Source organism: Budorcas taxicolor, chromosome 1 (assembly GCF_023091745.1).
Source record: "Budorcas taxicolor isolate Tak-1 chromosome 1, Takin1.1, whole genome shotgun sequence".
NCBI classification, from domain to species: Eukaryota; Metazoa; Chordata; class Mammalia; order Artiodactyla; family Bovidae; genus Budorcas; species Budorcas taxicolor.
In genome coordinates this window covers 151,817,499-151,836,200 of record NC_068910.1, presented here as the reverse complement: position 1 = coordinate 151,836,200, position 18,702 = coordinate 151,817,499, and the positions used below count along the sequence as shown (strand labels likewise).

At 40.9% G+C, this 18,702-nt stretch overlaps 1 protein-coding gene across 4 annotated transcripts in view; it reads left to right on the top strand.

Moving 5' to 3' along the window:
• USP13 (ubiquitin specific peptidase 13) overlaps window positions 1–18,702 on the top strand; it is a 134,125-nt gene that overhangs the window by 45,626 nt on the left and 69,797 nt on the right. For all 4 annotated transcript variants that reach the window (XM_052642414.1, XM_052642413.1, XM_052642416.1 and 1 more), the window contains exons 5-6: window positions 3,746–3,888; window positions 7,825–8,009. In XM_052642414.1, the coding sequence (XP_052498374.1) occupies window positions 3,746–3,888; window positions 7,825–8,009 (328 nt within the window). The remainder of the gene's footprint in view (window positions 1–3,745; window positions 3,889–7,824; window positions 8,010–18,702) is intronic.

Here is an 18,702-nt window from a genome sequence, read left to right as displayed (position 1 = left end):
TTAAGAAATGCTTTAGGAATTAGAAAGAGAGAGAGAATTGTTTGGAAGATAAGGTAGGCAGATAGAAGAGGAGGCCTGGATTTATCTGATGGTAACTGGTTTTGTCTGTATAACAGATGCTCGTTACTATAATTTCTTTTCATGCTTTTGCTTCATTTTTGGTATTTGGTAATTCTCTTTTTAAGTACCCCAAATTATTGAACTTCAAGTTACCCAACCAGGTCTTCTATCATCTCTTGGATTTCTCAGCACAAGAAAATTCAGTTTCAGATAGGTACTCTGTAGATTCTACCATAAAGCTGAACTACCTCTTAGTGATAAAGGGATCACAGAGAGATGGCGTCCGGGACTCGGTAGATCTAGTGCCTCATTTTAGACTCAGGAGCTCAAGCAGTGGTGCGCTTGTAGTTGGTTAGCAACCAGCTCCCTGCGCTGTAGTGGTTGCCGATTGCAGTGGTGTAAATACTCCCACCGTGGCTGATTTCAGGCTAACATATCACCAATGCAGTGTTGGGAAGAGATGTGTAGTAGGACACCATCACCTATGGTTTCCACCGCTTATATAACGTGGATATAAGTGACTTCCCAAGCATATAGATTAGATATAAAGGTAGAGTAACACAGCTAGGGAGTGAGGAGTTTTAAACATTTTTTGCCTATAAAAAATATATTTATTTGTGAGCCTGTAGAATTTAATTTTTAATAACAGCTGTGCTTAACAATCTTACTTGAGAATTTCTTAAACTTTAGCAATCAATTCTGTGAGCCAGTTTGAGCCAATTCCAGAACACCCCTGAACTTGAGATAATTCATAGTATAATGTAGGATAATGGATCCTGACTTTCTATTGTGATCCATAAAAAGGGTCTCTAAGTGATTTTAGATGGTATTCTGAAAACATTAGGTCAATGTTTTATAGTGTCCCAGACGATTAAGGAAATTTTGTCAAGTGTCACCAGGAAAGAATCTCAAAGAAAAGAGAGAATATTATATCCGAATCATTGTGCATTACAAACCAGAACACTTAAAGATCTAATGCAGTGGAGAAGATTCAGAAGAGGACAGGGAAGGGTTCAAGGTAGTCAGTGAAACAGCAGGGAGATTATAACAGGCCAGAGTAAAAAGATGAGGATTTGTAGCTAGAAGTGCCAAGGCAGCATGGCCCAAACACATTGCATCAGGAAGGAGCTCATGGTGAACTCAGTCTTGTTTTCTAGGGACATTACTGGAAGGGAGTGGAAGGTGATTTTTGATAATTGAAAGGAAGCACTAATTATATAACACTGCTTGTGGGAGATGAATGGGAATATTTTTGGAAAACATTGAGAGAGGGGCAAGATAGGGAAAGGGGATTAAGAGGTATACACTACCAGGTATAAAAGAAATAAGATAGAAGGATATAATGTACAGCACAGGGAATATAACCAGTTATTTTATAATAATGTTAAATAGAGTATATGTTACAAAATATCAGATTACTATGTTGTACACCTGAAACTAATATAACATTGTAAATCAATTATGACAAAAACTTCTATCAAATAAACAGTCCTCCCCCCACCAAAAAAAGAAGAGGTTTAAATATATTTATGAATGCTCGATTGCCTCATCTGTAATGGAGTGTAAGCTTTTTTTTTTTTTTTTTGGTAATGGAATGTAAGCTTTTTGAGGGCAGGAGCCTTTTCCTTCTCCTGACTGTGCCTAGCCCAGTGGTGTCAGTTAGCAGTGTTCAGTATATCCTCAGAGAGTTTTAAAAGCTGGAGAAGGATGGGCTCTAATGTTCACAGGAGATCACTGCCTGCTGGGCAGAGAAGAGGGAGCAAGAGTGGGAGAAAGAAGACCTTAAGGCGGCTGTTGTGTGGCTGGAATGATGGTTGGGACTAAGATGGGTGTGACCGAAATTAAGAAGAGGTAGACTGCAAGTAGATTGTGGATGTAGGGCTGGTAGGAATTGCTCATGGCCTGGGTGGGTGTGGGATGGCACCTGAGGCCTCTATTATCTCTTTTTTTTCCTTGTAATTGTTTATTTTATGTTTTTATTGGAGTATAGTTACTTTACAATGTGTTAGTTTCTGCTGTACAATGAAGTGAATCAGTTGTGTGTGTGTGTGTGTTTATCTATCTCTACTTTTTAGATTTATTTCCCATTTGGTGGTGATGGTGGTTTAGTCACTAAGTCAGGTCCAACTTTTGTGACCCCATAGACTGTAGCCTACCAGGTTCCTCTGTCCATAGGATTTCACAGGCAAGAATACTGAAGTGGGTGGCCATTCCCTTCTCCAGGGCATCTTTCTGACCCAGGGATCAAACCCTGGTATCCTACACTGCAGGCGGATTCTTAACCAAGTGAGCCAGCAGGGAACCATAGAGTATGTCTCATAACATAGAGTATGTTCTGGGGTCAGTTGTTGGTGCTACCCAGAGGAAAACATTCTGTATGAAGTTCAGCTAATTGTGCAGGAGGGATAGTGATATAGAATATACATTTTTGTTAAAAAATTTCAATGGCTTTTATTATATTCAGAATTGGGTATCCATCATGACTATCTCATTTTAGAATATTTTTATTACCCCATAGCCATCACCTACCCCTCTGCCTCTTATCCCCCTAGCCTTTGGCTATCACTAATCTGCCTTCTGTCTTTTTGGATTTGCCTATTTTGTCCATTCCATATAAAAGGAATCATGGTTCTTTGTGGCTGGCTTATTTTAACTTAGCATACATTTTCAAGGTCCATCTAGGTTGTAGCATGTATCGGTACTTCATTCCTTTTTATTGCTGATAACAGTTCTTATATCAAAATACAATACTTTATCCGTTTATCATTAATGGACTTTTGGCTGTTATAAATAATGCTTCTGTGAACATTTGTTGATAAGTTTTTGTGTAGACCTATATTTTTATTTATTAATACCTTGGGTGTATACCTCGGAATGGAATTGCAGGGTCATATGGTAGTTCTGTTTAACCATTTGAGGACCTGCCAAATTATTTTCCAAAGTGGCTGTGCCATTTTACATTCTCATCAGAATATGTTTTTAAAGAGAGCTAAAAATATCTTACAGCATTAAACAAATAGTGAATAGTTGTGAGAGGCCTGTGTCCAGGATCAGCGGGGTTTGGGAGAAAGTAGAGAGTCTGCCCTCCCTGGTGGTTAGTTGGTGCCAAGCTGGACATCACAGATTTGCTCATAATGGCTGGTCTGGCGCAGAACATCTAGGCATGTCCCCATCCAAGGTCACATTTGCACCAGATTAGGAAATGGAGCCATGCTGCTTGCATTCCATTCAAGTGCCCTTGACCACATGTCATTGTGTGATGAGTTAAGGATATTGGATATCTTGGTGTAAATTTGTTAGGAGTAAAACATACCATTTGGGTAAATCCTAGATATTCCTGTTGCTAATTTCACCCTTGTAAATTGTTCACCTTATAATTTTCACTCCACTTGCTAAGAGACAGAAATTGTTAAATCTGACTTTTATGCTTGGATTTACAAACTGGATTTAGTTCTTTGCTATCTTGTGCCATTGTTAAAACTGCAAATTCCAGGCCAGGACAAAACCTAACTAGACCCAGGGGGAAAGTGCTAGAGTCAGGAAACTAGCATCTTGCTCTCATGGTAACTAAGCTGTTTGAATTTTCTTGACTTAAGTTGTATTTATTAATAAACTTTAAGATTCATTTTACAAAAGTTGCTGTTCTCAAACTGTTTTACGTATTATATCTGCATTTGTCTTATAGGTAACAATTGCTTGTGATGCAGTTCTCAGCTCAAAATCTCCATACAGAAAGCAGGACCCAGATACATGGGAGAATGAATTGCCAGTGTCGAAATACGCCAATAACCTCACCCAGTTGGACAATGGAGTCAGAATTCCTCCAAGGTGAGAGTCAGCAAAATGGAACTTTACTGCCTAAAACTGGCCAAAGGATTTTTCTATGTCTCCACTGAATTAGCAGTTATATATGTTCTTATCAGTTGCCTTTTATAAAAATAATCTCAAAAATTCTCTCTGGAATTATCTATACCTTTGTTGTAGACGCTGACCATGGCCAGTCCCCACTCCGGAGCTGAGCCCATCTCCACCCTAAGGCATCTGATTGATTGCAGACACCTGCAGCTCTTTCTTAGGGGCTTTCTCTATCTGCCAGAGCCAGGTTGGCTGGTGCATGGGACAGTCAGAAATGCTGTGGAGTCATGCACCCTCCTGTCCTCCTGGAACAGACCCCAACCAGAGGCTGTGGAGTGGAAGGATGAATACCTAGACCCCCACCCTCAAGTGGGGTAATCGTCTCCTGGAGTTCTGCAGCTGGTCTGAGCCCCACTGGTCCAGGGGGTCATCTGCTTGTTGACAGTCTCCGGCCTGGCTGCCTACCCTTTCAGTTCTCTTCCCTCAACTCCCCTAGGGTGCTTCCTGGGATCACCTCCCTGACAAGCCATTTGCATTCAGATCATTGTCTACCTCTAGGGGGACCCAGCTACAAAGACTTAGAAGTCTTTGGTTATCACCTTTTGGCTGGAATGCTCTTTAGTCTTCATTGGCACCTCCTGTAATCAGAGGCAGGTGTCTTTCCAGAGGCAGGAGCTAGAGGGAAAGAGCAGGTGGATTCAGAATGTGTCCTATCTGTTTGGACCCTGGCTGTGCTGCCTTCTGCTCTGTGTGGTCTTAGGGAAGGCTCTGTACCCTCTGTTGTTCTCTGTATTAGTGGGGATGGTAATAATGTTGAAGAGTGTTTATTAGAATTGCATGGTAAGACTTCTGAAAAGCCCTTGCCCCATACCTGGCATTTAACCTTCATTTAAATTGTTAATGCAAAGAAAGAGGAAAACAATAGAAAGGGAAAGACTACAGATCTCTTCAAGAGATTTGGAGAGATCCAGGGTACATTTCACACAAGGATGGACACGATAAAGGATAGAAACAGTAAGGACCTAACAGAAGCAGAAAAGATTGAGAAGATGGCAAGAATACACTGAAGAAGTATACAAAAAAGGTCTTAATGACTCGAATCATCACAGTGATGTGGTCACTCACCTGGAGCCAGACATCCTGGAGTATGAAGTCAAGTGGGCCTTAGGAAGCATTACTAGGAATGAAACTAGTGGAGGTGACAGAATTTCAGCTCAGCTATTTCAAATCCTAAGAGATGCTGTTGTTAAAGTGCTGCACTCAATATGTCAGCAAATTTGGAAAACTCAGCAATGGCCACAGGACTGGAGAAAGTCAGTTTTCATTCCAGTCCCAAAGAAGGGCAATGCCAAAGTATGTTCAAGCTACTGTACAATTGTGCTCATCTCATATGCTAGCAAGGTTATGCTCAAAATCCTTCAAGCTAGGCTTCATTAGTACGTGAACCAAGGACTTCCAGATGTACAAGCTGGGTTTTGAAGAGACAGAGTAACCAGAGATCAAATTGCCAACATCTGTTGGATCATAGAAAAAAGAAAGAGAATTCCAGAAAATCATCTGCTTCATTGACTTTGTGAAAGCCTTTGACCTTGTGGATCACAACGAACTGTGGAAAATTCTTAAAGAGATAGGAATACCAGACCACCTTACCTGCCTCCTGAGAAATCTGTATGCAGGTCACAAAGCAACAGTTAGAACTGGACACGGAACAATGGACTGGTTCCAAATCGGGAAAGGAGTACATCAAGGCTGTCACCCTGCTTATTTAACTTATATGCAGAGTACATCATGAGAAACGCTGGACTGGAAGAAACACAAGCTGGAATCAAGCTTGCCGGGAGAAATATCAATAACCTCAGATATGCAGATGATACCACCCTTATGGCAGAAAGTGAAGAGGAACTAAAAAGCCTCTTGATGAAAGTGAAAGAGGAGAGTGAAAAAGTTGGCTTAAAGCTCAACATTCAGAAAACGAAGATCATGGCATCTGGTCCCATCACTTCATGGGAAACAGATGGGGAAACAGTGGAAACTGTCAGACTTTATTTTTTTGGGCTCCAAAATCACTGCAGATGGTGACTGCAGCCATGAAATTAAAAGACGCTTACTCCTTGGAAGAAAAGTTATGACCAACCTATAGCATATTCAAAAGCAGAGACATTACTTTGCTGACTAAGGTCCATCTAGTCAAGGCTATGGTTTTTCCTGTGGTCATGTATGGATGTGAGAGTTGGACTGTGAGGAAGGCTGAGTGCCGAAGAATTGATGCTTTTGAACTGTGGTGTTGGAGAAGACTCTTGAGAGTCCCTTGGACAGCAAGGAGATCCAACCAGTCCATTCTGAAGGAGATAAACTCTGGGTGTTCTTTGGAAGGAACGATGCTAAAGCTGAAGCTCCAGTACTTTGGCCACCTCATGCGAAGAGTTGACTCATTGGAAAAGACTGATGCTGGGAGAGATTGGAGGCAGGAGGAGAAGATGAGATGGCTGGATGGCATCACAGACTCGATGGACGTGAATCTGAGTGAACTCCGGGAGATGGTGATGGACAGGGAGGCCTGGCGTGCTGCGATTCATGGGGTCGCAAATAGTCGAACATGACTGAGCGACTGAACTGAACTGAAGGAGTAATATTGTCATCCTACTTATTTAACTTGTATGCAGAGTACATCATGTGAAATGCCAGACTGGATGAAGCACAAGCTGGAATCAAGATTGCCGGGAGAAATATCAATAACCTCAGATATGCAGATGACACCACCCTTATGGCAGAAAGCGAAGAGGAACTTAGCCTCTTGAAGACAGTAAAAGAGAAGGGTGAAAAAGCTGGCTTGAAACAACATTAAACAAACTAAGATCATGGCATCCATTACTTCATGACAAATGGAGGGGGAAAAAGTAGAAACAGTGACATTTTCTTTTCTTGGGCTCCAAAATCTGCAGATGGTGACTGCAGCTGTGAAATTAAAAGACACTTGCTCCTTGGAAGAAAAGTTATGACAAGCCTAGACAGCATATTAAAAAGTAAAGACATCATTTTGCCAACAAATGCCCATATAGTCAAAGCTATAATCGTGTACAGATGTGAGACTTGGATCATAAAGAAGGCTGAGTGCCAAAGAATTGATGCTTTCGACCTGTGGTGCTGGAGAAGATTCTTCAGAGTCCTTTGGACTGCAAGGAGACCAATGCAGTCAATCCTCAAGGAAATTAACCCTGAATATTCATTGGAAGGACTGATGCTGAAGCTCCAATCTTTGGCCACCTAATGTGAAGAGCTGACTCATTGGAAAAGACCCTGATGCTGGGATAGATTGACGGCAAAAGGAGAACAGGGGCACAGAGGATGAGATGGTTAGATAGCATCACCAACTCAATGAACATGAATTTGAGCAAACTCTGGGAGACAGTGGTGGATAAAGGAGCCTGGCATGCTACACCCATGAGGTCACAAAGCATTGGACACGACCTAGAGACTGAATAATAACAACAACGAAGTGTTTTCCTTTCTACTTAGATTGTCAGTGTAGTAGAGTTTTGTTTACACTAGTAGTGAAGCATTGCTACTGGTGGTTAATGCTTTAGAACCTCAGTTGTTTATACACATGGGATCTTTCATAATTTAAAACTCACTCAGGCTTTACTGTCTCTCATGTAAGGAATTTGGAGGAAATGACCTCTCTTCCTACCCTCAGGTTCTGTGTCAGTTTTCTCAGGTAAAAGAGCTCTCTTGGAGGACCTGGCCCCCGCGTGAGTGCTCCTTCTGCTCTAGAATGGGTCTCTGTTTTTCCACTGACCATCTCCTGTGACCACCCCCCGCCTCCCAACTTGAGACACCCCTTTTTCTTAGATGTTTTCTTATCATGCCTTGTGCTGTGGTTGTGCTAACTGTCCTCTGATGACTTCACAGTGGTTGGAAGTGTGCCAGGTGCGACCTTCGGGAGAACCTCTGGCTGAACCTGACTGATGGCTCTGTGCTGTGTGGGAAGTGGTTCTTTGACAGCTCCGGGGGCAACGGGCATGCGCTGGAGCATTATAGAGACACAGGCTACCCTCTCGCTGTAAAACTGGGGACCATCACTCCGGATGGGGCTGGTGAGTGTGCCTTTACCAACTCAGGCACCTGCAGTGGCTTCCTCTTGGATTAACCAGTGCCTTCATCTCTGGGATTGGAGGCCATAAGCTCTGGACTAAGACAGCCCAGGCATGAATCCTGATTCTACCTCTTATTAGCTGTGAGATCTTGGGTCAGCCTCTGGTTCCTCATCTTGAGGATAATCATGGTATCTCCCTCATAGGTTTGTCAAGGTGCATAAGCATTTAGCCCAGTGCCCACAGTAGAGTCTTGGTAAAAGTATTTTGCTTTTGTATCTTTCTGTATATCCCTTGGATAATGGCTCAGCGGGAAAGAATCCACCTGCCAGTGCAGGAAACGCAGGTTCGATCTCTGGGTCAGGAAGATCTCCTGGAGAAGGAAATGGCAACCCACTCCAGTATTCTTGCCTGGGAAATCCCACAGACAGAGGAGTCTGGTGGGCTCCACTCCACGGGGTCACAAAAGAGTTGGACACGACTGAGCAACCAAAAAACAAAGAGGACAGAAGGAGGAATCAGGACTTGTGAAGTAAATGTGCATAATCAAACTCACCATTAGAACAGTAGGGGTTCGAAAGCCTAGAGTCCACTGGGGGATTAGTGTCATGATGGAGAAGATGGTTGTTCAAGATACTGGATGTTCAGACCCCTTGACCTCAGTGGGCAGTGATTGTGTCCAGTGCAGCGAAGGGTTAGAAGTGACTCCTACTGATCCTCTGTGTGTTCCCCCACTGTATGTTAGCTTTTAGCCATGTTTGTACAGTTAATTCCTTCCACCACTGGGTGAGGGAACAGAGAACTTATATCAGGATTGATAATGAGAAAATTAAATACTGAGCTGTGGTCATAAGAACCCATTATCTCAGTGTCACTGACAACATTTATGAAGCACCGACCTGGACCCATACTCAGGTCAGTCTTCTCCATCCGTCCACGTGTGAAGTCTCTATTTCTTCTCTACTTTTTAAGGTAGGATGATTTTTTTTAAGGACAAATATAGACTTTTGTCTTTTCTTCTCTGTTATCTTTCTCTGACTGAATTTTGTTTGTTGTTGTTTTTAGTTGTGTCTCTTTGCCACCCCGTGGACTGTAGCCCGCCAGTTGGATTTGGGGTGACATTGCTCTGTTGAATGACTGGTGTACGTGGTAATCATCACAGTCCTTGTAGGGGCTCCAGAGAGAAGGGTACATAGGCATTCTATTGGGTACAGTTGTAAGGGGAGGATAATTCAGATGTTTCCTCTTTAGTGCTATTTTAAAGATGCAGGGCCTTTTTAAAAAATTGAAGTATAGTTGATTTACAGTGTTCGTTTTGGGTATACAGCAAAGTGGTTCGTTTTTTTTCAGATTCTTTTCTACTGTAGGTTATTATAATACATTGAATATAGTTCCCTGCGCTGTACAGTGGTCCTTGTTGCCGATCTATTTTATGTATAGTAGATTGTATCTGTTAATCCCAAACTTGTATCTGCTAACGAAAGCAAACTTTGGTAACCATAAATTTGTTTTCTATGTCTGTGAGTATGTTTCTGTTTGGAAATAAGTTCATTTGTATCATCTTTTTAGATTCCACATGCAATGATATGTGATATTTGTCTTCCTCTTTCTGGCTTACTTGACTTGGAATGGTAATCTCTAGGTCCATCCATGTCGTTGCAGATGGCAATATTTCATTCTTTTTATGGTGAAGTTATGTAGTGCTTTGAGACCAGTTATTAGAAGTCCAGCTCTCAGAACATCCTGTTCAAGACTAAAATTATTTATGTATGGGACTTTGTTCTAAAATTTCAGTTGAGCTCTGTCTTATTCATCTTTGAGTTCCATACAAAAGCTTATACTAGGCATGGATACTTTGGTTAAGTGAACCAACTAGTCTGCTGCTGCTGCTAAGTCGCTTCAGTCGTGTCCGACTCTGTGTGACCCCATGGACTGCAGCCTACCAGGTTCCTCCATCCATGGGATTTTCCAGGCGAGAGTACTGGAGTGGGTTTCCATTGCCTTCTCCTATTTAAATAATTTTTAATTTAAATAATTAAATAATTCTCCAATTTAAATATTTGTATTCTGTTTAGATATATGCTAATAATAAAGGCAAGGATTAATTGTATTCTCTAAGCGTCTTTAATTTTCCAGTAGCCTTTTTTTTTTTTAAAGCATGAAACTTATTTTCAAACTGTGATTTAGAGTTCATCTAAAGTTTCTTTCCTTTAACCTGAGACAGGAAAGTTTTATATTAGCCCTTTGATAATATGGGAAGCAGATGTTCAGTGTAACATATTTAGAAAGCAGAGAAAAATTTAGAGAAATAAAAATCAAAATCGGGAGTTTTAAAAATAAAAATCGGGAGTAATACCACTTCCCAGACAAACCACTCTGCTTCTAATAATTTGAGTGTTTCCTTTCAGTGTTTTTTCTTTTTTAAAGGCTTGATCAGTTCTCATACAAATACACATATATAGCCTGCATTTTTACGAAAATTGAATCACACTGTATAAAGTTTTATTCCCTATTTTCTCTATTTAACATTATATTTTCTATGTCATTAAACATTCTTCAGTATCCCCTGTTAGTTCCACAAATCACTTCACTGTTCCCCTGTTCAGTTTAGTTCAGTAGCTCAGTTGTGTCTGGCTCTTTGCGACCCTATGGACTGCAGCACACCAGGCTTCCCTGTCCATCACCAAGCTTGCTCAAACTCATGTCTATCAAGTCGATGATGTCATCCAACCATCTCATCCTCTGTCATCCCCTTCTCCTTCTGGCTTCAATCTTTCCCAGCATCAGGGTCTTTTCAAATGAGTCAGCTGTTCACATCAGGTGGCCAAAGTATTGGAGTTTCAGCTTCAGCATCAGTCCTTCCAATGAATATTCAGGACTGATTTCCTTTAGATTGACTGGTTTGATCTCCTTGCAAGTCCAAGGGACTCTCAAGAGTCTTCTCCAACACCACAGTTCAAAAACATCAATTATTCTTGTTTCCCTGTGAGATGTTACCATTTTGCTTTTCTGATGAACATCTTTGTATATATGCAAGTCTTTGGGTGTTTGTCTAATGATTTTTTCTTTTAAGGACAGATTCCTGTGAACAAAGGGTTGAACCTTTAAATTTATTTTCAGTTGCCGAGTTTCTCTTTTAAACAACTGTAGTAATTCATACGCCCGCCAGAAATGTATGAGAATACCTATTCCAATAAATCTTTGACAACTTTTTGTATTCAGAATATTTAAAAACCTTGGCTAATCTGTTATCTTGTTTTAACTTGCTTTATAGTGAGGCTGAGCTTTTTCATAGTATTCTTGGCTATTTGTAGTTCTTTTTCTGAATTTCTTAGGGTGATTTTCTAGTAGGTATAGGTGTTTTCCTTACTGGCTTTTAAAAACTTCTTAACCATTAAGAATATTAACCCATTATCTGCCATAATTAAGTTTTTGTTTTTCTTGTAGGGGAGGGTGAACTTTCAAGATTTTCCTTATCATGTAATTGAGAGTATTTGAATAAATGCTATTTTTCAACCACAGAAAACATAAAACATTGGCAAAAACAATGTGAAACATTCAGCTATGACGAAGGTTCTTGAATTCACTTAGCTGAGAAAATGTTCAGTTTTTGAAAATAGATCAGGATTTGATTCCTATTTATCTTATGCAGAGTTGGTTTTAATGCAAATAATCATTTTCAGTCTAATTATCATATTAGTTTATTTGTTGTTGTTGCTGCTGTTGTTCAGTCGCCAAGTTGTGTCTGACTATTTGCAACCCTGTGGATTGTTGCACGCCAGGCTTCCCTGTCCTCCACTATCTCCTGAAGTTTGCCCAAGATATTAGTTTATGGGATGTATCAATTCTATTTTTGTATCTTTTAAATCTGTTTAACAGATTGCTGCTGCTGCTGCTAAGTCGCTTCAGTCATGTCCGACTCTGTGCGACCCCACAGACGGCAGCCCACCAGGCTCCCCCATCCCTGGGATTCTCCAGGCAAGAACACTGGAGTGGGTTGCCATTTCCTTCTCCAATGCATGAAAGTGAAAAGTGAAAGTGAAGTTGCTCAGTTGAGCCCGACTCTTAGCTAGGTGTAGCTTAATATTTATTTAAAAACCAAATAAATTAATGAAAACGTGAAGTTTCTTTAAATGTCTGATGATGGGCTTTGTGGATATAGAGGCCCAGGAAGGCAGGGTTTCCTCTGTCCGGGGCAGGGTGGCTGCCTCCTTATGAAGGTACTCCTGTTGATAGCCCATCTTCCATACTCGATAGGCTCACTGAGGAGCTAATTCAACTCACAAGAGCCAGAATCTTAAAGGCAGGGAGTTTATTTTTTAGTTTCTAATGAGAACCACAACTGCCTGTAAGTGGGATGTTTATGTCAACTTGACCAGTACATTCCTTCCCTGTGGGAAGCTGAAGTATATTTAGACTATTGCTTAGTGAGCATGGAATCCAAGCAGGTTGTGAACTCAGATACTTAATGGTGGTATGATCCAATCATCCTGGTTTCCTTCTCCCCAACAAGGATATACCTGTTCAGTGAGAAACTCCTACTCATCTTGACATCTCAGTCTAGAATTAGTTCTTCCAGGAAGCCGTGATCCCCCAGTCGTGGCCATTGTGGTGGCTGGGTAATAAAAGTGGGCCCCCTATCAAATTCCACTCTGGTTCCATGGGTACAGCAGCAATCAAAATAAGAAACAGATCACCATACAAACAAATGAAGAGCTCTCCTCTGGGGGAGGAGACATTCTTTGGCAGATTGAGGTTGAGGTTTGTGGGAAGAGAATGAAAAAGGTTGGAGGCAGGCGAGGGTGTTTTTTTCTCTCATCATGGAAATTTGTTTACCTAAGAAGAAGCCTCACAGCCTTGGTGACTGCAGGAGGGTCTTCTGAGATGGCCACGGTGGAACAAATCAGTGTCTTTTTGGGGAGCGGGGAGGGCTCTGAAGAGCTCCAGTACCGTAGTCCTTTCTGTCTCAGTGCAGACAAGAATTCAGTGAGAGCAAAGTGGTGGATAAGAAGTGATTAATTATTAGAGTAGGATACTTGTGAAACTTACAAGTGGGTGGGCAAGAAATGCTGTGTCCCGAGAACTTAGTGGGCTGCAGTTTTATAACCAAAGGAAAAGTGGGGAGGAAGAGAAGACCTTTGTCTTTCTTGAATAGATATCAAGTTTCCATCATCAGTTTCTCCCCCAGGTAGGGCCGGGAAGCTCACTTGTCCCTGTATGGTCAGGCCAGGATTGTCATATAGAATTTTGGAAAAATATTTTCAAGTTTTAGTACAATGAGGGTTTTTCATTTTGGAAAGTCACCTTTCCATAAATAATTGTTTTTGTGTGTGTGCACTGAACTTGTTCTAGGGATCATTAATTTACTGAGTTCGCTGGGTAGGATTTTGGGACTCATGCCACCATTGTTTTATTGTTCTGGGGCATGTCCCTTGCTTCTGTTGCATGGGTTTTTTGGTAAGCAAGCCTCCTTGGTTTTGTGGTTAAGCAAGCCTGCTTTCTTGAGTAATCATTAACTTATGGGGGTCTCCCATATTTTTTACTTACAATTCCCCAGTGGGACTAACTATGTAATCATCAATTTTGTCCCATCATTCTGTTCCTATCAGTGGCAGCTGTGAACTCATCTATGCCCCTGACTCTGCCCAGCTCAGCAGCATCTCAAGGTGGCTTTTCTTACTTGGTCATCTTCACCCCTGACCTGGGTATCAGTCCAAGGATTTGGAATCAAGGATTGACTACTTCATTTTAGTTTTGACCTGGCTTGTACCCCTCTGTGTGCTTCTTTGCTGCTCCACTGTGGCACTTTTCATAAGACAGCAGACCCTGAACAACAGTGTTGTTGTTCACTATCATATCTCTAGCATCCAGCAAAGTCCCTCACACATAGTGGGTGTCAGTAAGTATTTGTGGAGTAAACAGATGGAGGAAGGCAGACATACCAATAAAATTTGTTCCTCTGATTTACCATTTTTTCTTTTTCTTCTTCTTCATGTCTCTCTTTACTGACATCTCTTTCCTCTTATTGCTTTCGTTTCCTGACCACAGTCTAGATTCTGTTTGGTCTGGGATTTATGCTGTCTAAGGTGATAGTACACACCTCTGACCTCATTCATTTTGTGTTTGGCTTTCTAGGTCAATTGCTGGAGCATTCTCTTGCTTCTCTTCTTTTCCTGTCTGTGGAAGGTACTCTGTGGGCGCAAATATAAACTCATGGTGAAGAGAGACAGTTTGGGTGAACAGATCACACTTACTCTGGAGAGAACCTTTCCTCTGTGGCTTATGACTTGGTGTTTGACCAACAGTTCTGTTTTTCTCTCCATTTGAGTTGTGAGAACAGAGCAGTGAAGCCAGCTTCTATGGTTTCATTAGCCTTTCTAAAACACCAGAGCTTCCTGAAGTATATCTTTACCTCTCTCTCCTTCTTCTTTCCTGTGTGGGGATCTGCAGGCAAGATCTGGACTTCTGCCACTTTCTGGGGCCAACAAAGAGAGCTGAAAGTCACATGAGTAAACCACAGCCAAGAAGACATCTGTGGAGGTCCGTTATACCAAACCAGCATTCTTATAAGACTATTTGAAATATTAACATTTCAACTTATAAGCGCAGGGGCCTCGCTTATCTTATTTCTTATTGTATCCTCAGTATCCGTACATATTTGGTATTCAGTATTTATTTGCTGACTACAGTGAATGAATGAATGAGTCAGTGAATCCATATGAGTGAACAAGGATGACCAGTGGTTCAGTTCAGTTCAGTTCAGTTGCTCAGTTGTGTCCGACTCTGCGACCCCATAAATTGCAGCACGCCAGGCATCTCTGTCCATCACCATCTCCCGGAGTTCACTCAGACTCAGGTCCATCGAGTCGGTGATGCCATCCAGCCATCTCATCCTCTGTTGCCCCCTTTTCCTCCTGCCCCCAAATCCCTCCTAGCATCAGAGTCTTTTCCAATGAGTCAACTCTTCGCATGAGGTAGCCAAAGTACTGGAGTTTCAGCTTTAGCCTCATTCCTTCCAAAGAACACCCAGGGTTGATCTCCTTTAGAATGGACTTGTTGGATCTCCTTGCAGTCCAAGGGACTCTCAAGAGTCTTCTCCAACACCACAGTTCAAAAGCATCAATTCTTCGGCGCTCAGCCTTCTTCACAGTCCAACTCTCACATCCATACATGACTACTGGAAAAACTATAGCCTTGACTAGATGGACCTTTGTTGGCAAAGTAATGTCTCTGTTTTTCAATATGCTATCTAGGTTGGTCATGAATTTTCTTCCAAGAAGTAAGTGTCTTTTAATTTCATGGCTGCAGTCACCATCTGCAGTGATTTTGGAGCCCAGAAAAATAAAATCTGATACTGTTTCCACTGTTTCCCCATCTATTTCCCATGAAGTGATGGGACCAGATGCCATGATCTTCGTTTTCTGAATGTTGAGCTTTAAGCCAACTTTTTCACTCTCCTCTTTCACTTTCATCAAGAGGCTTTTTAGTTCCTCTTCACTTTCTGCCGTAAGGATGGTGGGTGTCATCTGCATATCTGAGGTTATTGATATTTCTCCTGGCAATCTTGATTCCAGCTTGCATTTCTTCCAGTCCAGCGTTTCTCATGATGTACTCTTCATATAAATTAAATAAGCAGGGTGACAATATACAGCCTTGATGTATTCCTTTTCCTATTTGGAACCAGTCTGTTGTTCCATGTCCAGTTTTAACTGTTGCTTCCTGACCTGCATATAGGTTTCTCAAGGGGCAGGTCAGGTGGTCTGGTATTTCCATCTCTTTCAGAATTTTCCACAGTTTATTGTGATCCACTCAGTCAAAGGCTTTGGCATAGTCAATATAGCAGAAATAGATGTATTTCTGGAATTCTCTTGCTTTTTCCATGGTCCCAGTGGTACACTACTTCTAATAGCATACTATCCTATATAAATATTTTAATATTTGTAATCTTTGGCAATTAGCTGTAAAACATTTTTTCAATCAAAATATAATAAATTTGGAAAAATATTAATAGAAAACAAAAAATAAAAGAAAGAAACCTCATTAGAGATAAGAAATTATTACCACTTTTATATATAATTCCTTACAGATTCTCAGTCTTGGTCTCAGTCTTAGCCTCCATCTTTATAAATTTTATAAGTTTTCCTTCATTACTTTTGAAACTTAATACACATACTATTTTATTTATTTTTAAAAAAATTATATTGAAATATAGTTGATTTACAATGTTGTGTTAATTTCTGCTGTTTAGCAGAATTTTTGCTTCAATTGTACATATATGTATATTGTTATTTTTTTTCCATTATGGTTTATCACTGGATATTGATTATAGTTTCCTGAATGCACATACTATTTTCTAACATGCTTATCACATCATTTCATGCTGGAATATTTTTTTCCTTTAAATATTACCTTTATTCATTCATCGACTCATATGGGTCAAGGCTGGGTTGCAGATTGAAGTAAAAGTTACATGTAGTAAGTGGAACCTTTTAAATATTTTAGGTAATGAATTTTTAAAATATATAGCTCCCTAATCATTACCTTCACTATAAAGACTGAACATTTCCATATCCTCACAAAATTTCTTTGTGATCTTTCTTAGTAAAACTTCTTATTCCTAGGCAGCCAGAGATCTTCTTTCTGTCATTTTAATTCCGTAAATTTTTTCTTGAATCTTTTTGCTTCTGTGGATCTCTCTATGCTCTCCATGGCTTCATTTGTCATTTAACTTGAAACAATGGCTGGTTTACTTCTAAAGTTAGGTGTAGTTACTCATGAAATTCTGCTTAGGCTATTCCTAGGAGGATCTTTCCTGGAGAATCCCAGGGACGGGGGAGCCTGGTGGGCTGCTGTCTGTGGTGTCACACAAGAGTCAGACATGACTGAAGTGACTTAGCAGGAGGATCTCTCTATGAACTTCCTGCTTCTTAGCTTCTAGTTTTTAAGTCAAGGTTGGAGTTGGGGATTAATTCTTGTCAGGCTGTGCTTATTTGCTGCAGTAGTTTCTGAGTTAAGACTTGAGTTTGCTAAGCTGAAGATGGAGATAAAGTAAATTTCCTAATGAAAAATGTGTAAGGATTTTCAGTCCCCAAGTCTTCTTCAAATATTTTTTCTGTGACTACGTGTCACTTATAAATTCTTCATGATTGCCAAGTTTAAGGATCACAGTTTAATTTTAGATTTCTTGTGTGTTACTCACTAAACTGTTTTTGTCATTGGGGTAAGTAACTGTTATGTCTGACTAAATCATCTCATATTTTGGGGGCAGTTAATGACCGGAGATAGGAAATGTTAATTTCTCACACAGGCAGGAGGCTAATAGCTTAAGAACCATATAATTTTATGTGATTTTTACTTGTTTCAAAATCCTAGACCAGTGCCAATGGTACATTTCTATCAATCTTGTAATTTTCTCTTGGGGCTCTGATAAGTAGAGGCTTAAAGTCTTTAAGTCTTCAAAACTCATATCTCATTGTTGTTCAGTCACTTAGTCGTGTCTGACTCTTTGTGACCCGATGGACTACAGCACACCAGGCTTTCTTGTCCTTCACCATCTTCCAGAGCTTGCTGAAACTCATGTCCATTGAGTTGGTGATGCCATCCAATCATCTCATCCTCTGTCGTCCCTTTTTCCTCCTGCCTTCAGTCTTTCCCAGCATCAGGGTCTTTTCTAACGAGTCAGCTCTTTGCATCAGGTGGCCAAAGTAATGGAGCTTCAGCATCAGTCCTTTCAGTGAATAATCAGGATTGAGTTCCTTTAGGATCGACTGGTTGGGTCTCCTTACAAGTCCAAGGGACTCTCAAGAGTCTTCTCCAACACCACAGTTCAAAAGAATTAATATTCTTTGGTGCTCAGCTTTCTTTATGGTCCAACTCTCACATCCATACATGATTATTGGAAAAACCATAACTTTGACTATAGGAAGCTTTGTTGGCCAAGTAATATCTCTGCTTTTTAATATGCTATCTGGGTTTGCCATAGCTTTTCTTCCAAGGAGCAAGCGTTGTTTAATTTCATGGCTGCAGTCACCATCTGCAGTGATTTTGAAGCTCAAGAAAATAAAGTCTGTCACTGTTTCCATTGTTTCCCCATGTTTGCCATGAAATGATGGGACCAGATGCCATGATCTTCATTTTTTGAATGTTGAGTTTTAAGCCAGCTTTTTCACTCTTCTCTTTCACTTTCATCAAGAGTCTCTTTAGTCTCTTTGCTTTCTGCCATAAGGGTGGTGTCATCTGCATATCTGAGGTTATTGATATTTCTCCCGTCAATCTTGATCCCAGCTTGTGCTTCTTCCAGCCCAGCGTTTCTCATGATGTACTCTGCATATAAGTTAAATAAGCAGGGTGACAATATACAGCCTTGATGTACTCCTTTCCCAATTTGGAACCAGTCTGTTGTTCCATGTCCAGTTCTGTTGCTTCTTGACCTGTGCACAGGTTTCTCGGGAGGCAGGTAAAGTGAAAGTGAAAGCCGCTCAGTCATGTCCGACTCTTTGCAACCCCATGAACTATACAGTCTTTGGAATTCTCCAGGCCCGAATACTGGAGTGGGTAGCGTTTCCCTTCTCCAGGGGATCTTCCCAACCCAGGGATCGAATCCAGGTCTCCCGCATTGCAGGCGGATTCTTTACCAACTGAGCTATCAGGGAAGCCCTAGGAGGCAGGTCAGGTGGTCTGGTATTCCCATCTCTTG